This window comes from Hordeum vulgare, chromosome 5H (assembly GCF_904849725.1).
Source record: "Hordeum vulgare subsp. vulgare chromosome 5H, MorexV3_pseudomolecules_assembly, whole genome shotgun sequence".
In the NCBI taxonomy this organism is placed as follows: domain Eukaryota; kingdom Viridiplantae; phylum Streptophyta; class Magnoliopsida; order Poales; family Poaceae; genus Hordeum; species Hordeum vulgare.
Window position 1 is genome coordinate 8243867 of NC_058522.1, and position 6441 is coordinate 8250307.

The 6441-nt window shown below is 45.1% G+C and overlaps 1 protein-coding gene across 1 annotated transcript; it reads right to left on the minus strand.

Moving 5' to 3' along the window:
* Positions 1 to 437: 437 nt before the first annotated feature.
* LOC123397561 (disease resistance protein Pik-2-like) lies at positions 438 to 6174 on the minus strand. The gene is made up of 4 exons (XM_045092093.1): positions 5078 to 6174; positions 4890 to 4985; positions 3675 to 4421; positions 438 to 2395 (listed from the first exon to the last, which is right to left on the minus strand). The coding sequence occupies exons 1-4, from the start codon at positions 6143 to 6145 to the stop codon at positions 596 to 598; spliced, it is 3711 nt and encodes a 1236-aa protein (XP_044948028.1). The 5' UTR covers positions 6146 to 6174; the 3' UTR covers positions 438 to 595.
* Between the last annotated feature and the right edge of the window lie 267 nt (positions 6175 to 6441).

Below are 6441 nucleotides of genomic sequence, written 5' to 3' on the forward strand. Positions count from 1 at the left end.
CTTCTACCTCTCTGTCTCTCTTGCTGGATCAAGAAGGCCGAGATCATCGTCGAGTTGTACGTGTGCTGAACGCGGAGGTGCCATCCGTTCGGCACTAGATCGTGGGACGGATCGCGGGACGGTTCGTGGGACGGTTCACGGGGCGGATCGAGGGACGTGAGGACGTTCCACTACATCAACCGCGTTCACTAACGCTCCTGCTATGCGATCTACAAGGGTACGTAGATCGGAAATCCCCTCTCGTAGATGGACATCACCATGATAGGTCTTCGTGCGCGTAGGAAAAATTTTGTTTCCCATGCGACGTTCCCCAACAGTATCATCAAGACGTGGAACTGTTCCCGGATGAGGCCTAGAAACTTGTCTGGTTTAGCCCATGCAGGGAATATCCACGGGTCAATTCACTACGTTCCACTCCAAACCGTAGGGTTAAAAAGAATCGCCCTTCATACGTGGAACGAATCCACCAGAGTAACGAGGGGGATTGGTGACATGATGGTTTCAACCAATTCCACGTGTGGATCTGTTTCACTAGTGGATAAATTACCTAGTAACCAAATGAGGCCTAACGTGTCTACCTACCGAGAGTTCAGTCTCAAATAATATTCACTCTGACGTGCTTCTGATGCTCCGTTACCTGCCTCTCCACCTCCTCCCTCAGATTTTCATCAAGCTGATTACTACGCAACTGAATTTCCTTGAGGCTTTTTAGGGCTGTTAGCCCAGAGATTGCATTCAGCGCTTCGCACCCGACAAGGTGTAGCAGCTCGAGCATAGGCATTGTGCCTTTTTCAAATAGCGCCGACTGGAGTTTCCCTAATCCGTAGAGCTGCAGCACCATGAGACTTGGGAAAGATGAGCTCTGCTGGAAATGTAGCTGCGTCCCCATGAACGACATATACTTCAGGCGTAAAACTGCAAGATTTGGTAGAAATCCAAGGGCTTGTATGGCATCATCATCTTGCTCCAAACTGCTATACGTTAGCACCAACTTGGAGAGATTCTGAAGCTTATGAATCCATTCTGTTGCATTGACCAGCTTACCCCACAGAGTGAGGCTCTCAATACTGCTTGGTGGCAACAGACCCTCACCCAAACAACCATCTAAATTACGCCCCTCTTCAAAAGCGTCCTCAGCTTCAACTGACAAAGATTGAAGTTGGTTATGACCTGCAATGGCAGACCATAGCTCTTTGTTATTTCTGCTGCTGATACCATCCACTTTCAGCTTATGCAGCTGACTAAGCTCACCCAGCTCTTTTAGAATGGCATTTCCATTGCTACCAGAAACAATGATAACACCTAGTGTATGAAGGCCCTTCAGTTTACCAATCCCTCTAGGAAGTACAACATTTTCTGGACGCTCCTTAGAGAAACGGCATAGATTGAACATATCATGCCTGCTCAAATGATCATCTACAACTTGTGCTCTGAAGAAAACACGATTTGCGACAAGGTATTGTAGCTTCCGAAAATTGGTGATTGTTGTTGGTAACTCATATATAGAAGTACCTCTAACATCCAGCGTTTCAAGGTGCCTCAAATTCCGCAAAGAAATAGGCAGGCAATAAATAGTGGCACATCCTCGTAAAGAAAGGTATTTGAGGTGACGGAGCTGCCCGACTTGATCAAGATGATGATCCCTTAACTCCAATGTGTCTTCCAAGTCAAGCACCCGGAGGAACCTCATATTGTCAGAGATGAAAAACGATCTCCACTCTCCGAACACGGTCAATGACCGTACGTGTGATATGTCCAGCATGCTCTCCAGCATATCTTTATCCCTTTTCCAATTGCTGCCTATCACAAGATGACGTAATGCACCTTGTGTGTCGCTCACACAACATCCTTCCTCCAAAGTGAAAACAAGGTTTTCCTCCCTGGCCTTTGAGATGCATATTTCACGGATCATATCGTGAAGTTGGCAATAATAGATTTTCTGACTGTAGGGGTCTATCCCTTCCCCTGGCAGGATCATACTCCTATCCATGAGCTCATCAAAGTACCTCCGACAAAGTTCAACTGCAGTAATGCCATGCAAATCCCTCGAGTAACCCTCTGCAATCCACCGCCTCACCAAGCGACCCCACCTTATTCTGTGGTCTTCTGGAAATATGGACAGGTATAAGAAAACACACTTGAGATGGTATGGCAAACCATCGTAGCTCCTCATAAGAATTGTCTTTATTGTCCTAAGTTCAGGATTTATCTCCAATTCAGTGCTAATACAGTCATTCATCTTTCTCCATTCAATGGCAGTTTTTGGCTTAGTGGCAAGGAATCCACCAATAGTCGATATTGCCAGGGGAAGTCCATCACATTTCTGCAGGGTAAGTCTTGCTTGCTCCATCATAGCTGGGCCTAAATCATTTTTTGCAATATTGCCCCTGAATACCTGCAACAGACATGAGTTGAGAAAGTTAACTATTTGGATTAAAGAATATGAACTTGTTTGTCCTAGCATCCACTTGTGGATCCTGGAAGCAAAGCCATGACACAAAGGGTATAACTTTACCATGGAACTTTCCCTTGTACTTCGATTTAACATTTTAGTTACTAGTAATATGTGGAAGGGATATGAACTTGAAATTCTCTGCATATGGAGCATTTACCAAACAAATCTTGGGTACATTAAACATTGTCATCCCTGATACTGCTTCAGTTTGAATGTTCACCACAGAGCACGAGCACGGTAATTCAAATATGCACACAATAGCACAAGCTATAAGCAAACAAGGGGAGAGCTGGGCTAACCGAACTTGAGAAAAAAATGGTGGGCCATCAACGTCAGTGAATCACCACCTCACACCATGGACAAAGATGCACCCGTCAAACAGACCAAGTAGGCAGCGTGACCCACGCAATCAGGAGGAGGAAGCCTTATCAGGATCAAGATGAGTATGCAAGATGCCATGAACACGGCATAATGATGCAGAACTACCAAGTACTGTATCAACCACGGTCGACAACCTGGGTGTTGGACCACTGCACGAAGTCAGACTATATTTGAGTCATCATCCGACGGCCTGCCTCATGATGCCGACAACCCAAACTAGCCTAAGCATGGTCATCGTAAACTCACTGCTAACGCACTCAGAAACTAGCTGAAAATGTGTTTGAGCCACGTCGCTAGGATGAAATGGCATGGGTTCCTCGACATTTCGATACATTGCTAAGTGAAGCCACAACACATATGCATGGCGGATGTCATGGTGAGCCTGGGAGATAGACGATGCCCCACAGATCTAGCGAGCCGCCTGCCATGGTTCACGTGGGAACATCCACATGCTTGCTGCTATCCCTGCCTCCTCCATATCAATAGCAAACACCACCAGCATACTCACGATAGCATCCACAAACGTGCCAGCCCATGGAAATCGGCAACCCACGACCTCGTGGAGGCCCCAACGTACCACGAATCAATAGGTTCCGCTTACAGTGTCCAAGTCCCCTTAACCCACTACACTGCCTGCCCGGTACTCATCAAGCTGGTCCAGATATAAAAGTCTCCTAGATCTACTGGTGGACATCTTCCTAGATCTAATATTTTGGTATGAACTATTAGAGTTTAAACATGTTTTCCAAAGGAGACATCAGCTTTTATACTTCCAGATCTTGGATTGAGAGAAATGTGCTTATCAACGAGAAAAAAACGATACTGCAAACAAAGATACCTTCTTTATGAAGAGGTCAAGTGCAGCAGCATGTTTCAGACCTTTAAGACAGTACATGTTCTTGTACTCTTTTGAACAATGTTTGGCAATGTTTTTTTGTCTTGTGGTGACTATGATCCTTCCAGCATTATCCAAAAATGACTTGACCAAATCCCATTCAGAAGTGGACGATATATCATCAAGAACAACAAAACAGCTTCTCATTTTTAGTACCCGAGCTAGCTCGTCTTTCAACTCCTGAAGCTTCATCACTGATATGGTTTTCTTTTGCGCTCCAGTTGTTGGTGATCCAGCAGGACCTTCTTGAATAGTACTCTGAAGCTGCAAAGTCACATCTCTAAGGAGTACTTCTGGATTAAAAGGACGCAATGCAGTGGCCCAAGCACGCTTCCAGCCACCAAGCTCTTGGCTTTTGTAGATGCTTCGGACAAGAGTGGTTTTTCCAAGACCACCCATTCCCCAAACTGAGATCACCTTACATTCTTGATGGGTGTATGGTTGGCGAATTAATTTTATAACATCAGATTTTTCTGTTTCTCGCCCATAGAGCACTTCATCAGCCAGTGTCTTGCTGCGATCAAACTTCTTTATAGCAGTTGAATTGCAAATGTTCTCTTCGCCTGCATTGTGAGGATCTTGGCTTTCCTCCTGTATGTCATCGGTGGGCTTGCTGTGTTTATCTTGGTACGTAGTAGTAACTTTGTTTAGGTCAGAAGCTGGCTCGGTAGAACATGGTGCATGCATACCCTGAACAAAAACTAGATCTATGAGAATTTTTGTATCTGTGCTCTACACATTTTCACAGCTAGACTGCCTGCATATCTTTAAATATTGAGGCATTTCATGTGCACACTTTTAATAAGACCAGTATGCCCCAAAAATTATCTAAGTCATACCCGAAATGGAATAGATCAAGTAGCAAGCTACTTGTTATAACATATAAACAGGTCCACGTCAAACAAATGGTTTGTCTCTCAACATGCCTTAGTTTATTTCCCTCAAAATTTAAATTTTGTTAAATTTCTTTGAACATCAGGATTAACTCATTCATACCTAGATCTAGATGTTCAGAGTATCAAGTTTGACTAGGTAAAATTTTAGTGTGTATTTGTGTGTGAGGATAAAAGGGGCAACTAAGAACATTTATGCAACTAAAATATAGCCCACAAACATTATATTCAAGATCTGAATTTCAATCAGTAGGTGGAGTCCCACCTTAAGTTTCTCATTCTCCATATCAGCCAGCCTTGCTTCATGAGTGTTAAACATTTCCGAACAAACACTGCCCATGCTGACCGGCTCCTCTAAATTCTGCAATTTTACACGGAATGAAAAGAAGAATCAATCATCCATAAAAACTGAAAACAATTTTATAGGAGAAACCATGCGAGAAAATGATGTACCTTCTTGTGGAACAAATAAATAGTTTGATCACATGACAACTGCTTGAACTCTGAAACTTGGTACGGTTTCTCTGTGCACAAGCTTGCAAGTTCAACTTGCTGTGTGGAAACAACGATTCTACTTTGTTTCTTGTTGTCAGGAAAATACTTCTTAATGCAGTGCCACTCTTCTATTGTGGACAGGTCATTTATGACAACCAGGTAGCTATTGCTACACAACTGCACATTAAACACACGGACTAAATCACTTTTATCCATCTTCTCCATCTTGGCCAGAACGTTGGCCCCAACACTAGTTACTTGTTCTGACTTTCCAACCTCATCATAGAAATTCTCGTAAAATTGCGTTACCAAGCTTCGGAGGAACTCTTGTGGGTTGAAAGGATGCATCAACCTAATCCAGGCACGAAATCCAAACCTTTTCAATACCTTCGGGTCATCATAAATGTCCTGGATGGCAGACGTCTTCCCGAGATCACCGCTGCTTCCCCATACGGCAATCACCTTAAGGTCCACATCGTTGTTGGTAACCAGCTGGTGGAGATCCGCCTCTGATGACTTTTCGTGCTCAAGGGTAGCAAGTGTTGCTTCGTTGATGCCAAACATTGCCGCAGTAGCAAAGCTGGCCTGGTCCTCTGCAGTGGTAGGCTTGCAGCCTGAGCTATCCTTGATGAGGCGATAGCGCAGGTTCCTGTTGCTCACGTCCTCCACCTCGGCTCTCAGCTCCTTCACTTCCTTGGCGATGCGGCGTCGATCACCTGGGTTGCGGGGGATGCACCCAAAAAATGGTTTTCTTTCCGAATAGAGGCCAAAATCCATGAGGCTGTCCTCCACTTTGTAGGCCAGTCCACCGATCTGTTTCACCCAGGTGATGAGCACCTTGTTCTGACTTTGCTCCTCATCAGCCATCATCAAGAAGGACTGCATCATCTGCAGCTCGTCCTTGATGAAATTCACATCACGCTCAACACCGAGCTGCAGGGCGATTTCCTCCGCTGCTTTGGATGTGGCATAGCCCAGTGCGCCACCGAGCGCGGCCTTGCCCAAGCTCACCCCCGTCGCCTCCATGGCTCTGCTTCCTGGCTGTGATGTCGACGTGTTGGTGCTAATGGCAAATGTGAGTCCAACAGCTGCTATGGGTGGGTGGATTAATAAGGGGACTCCATTTCAGCAACCAGCTTTTATGTCAAGTGGGCATTTTTCTTCCTCATCATTACAAGGCTCGAGGCAGCATCATGTGCGCTGGGGTCCTAACAAAGTAATTTAGCACCATCGTACGCACCCACATGCCCAATCCCAGCTCATGTTGGCTTTCAGATTAGTTTAACTGGGTTGCTTTGTATCAAAGGTTGATCAAAAGGTTC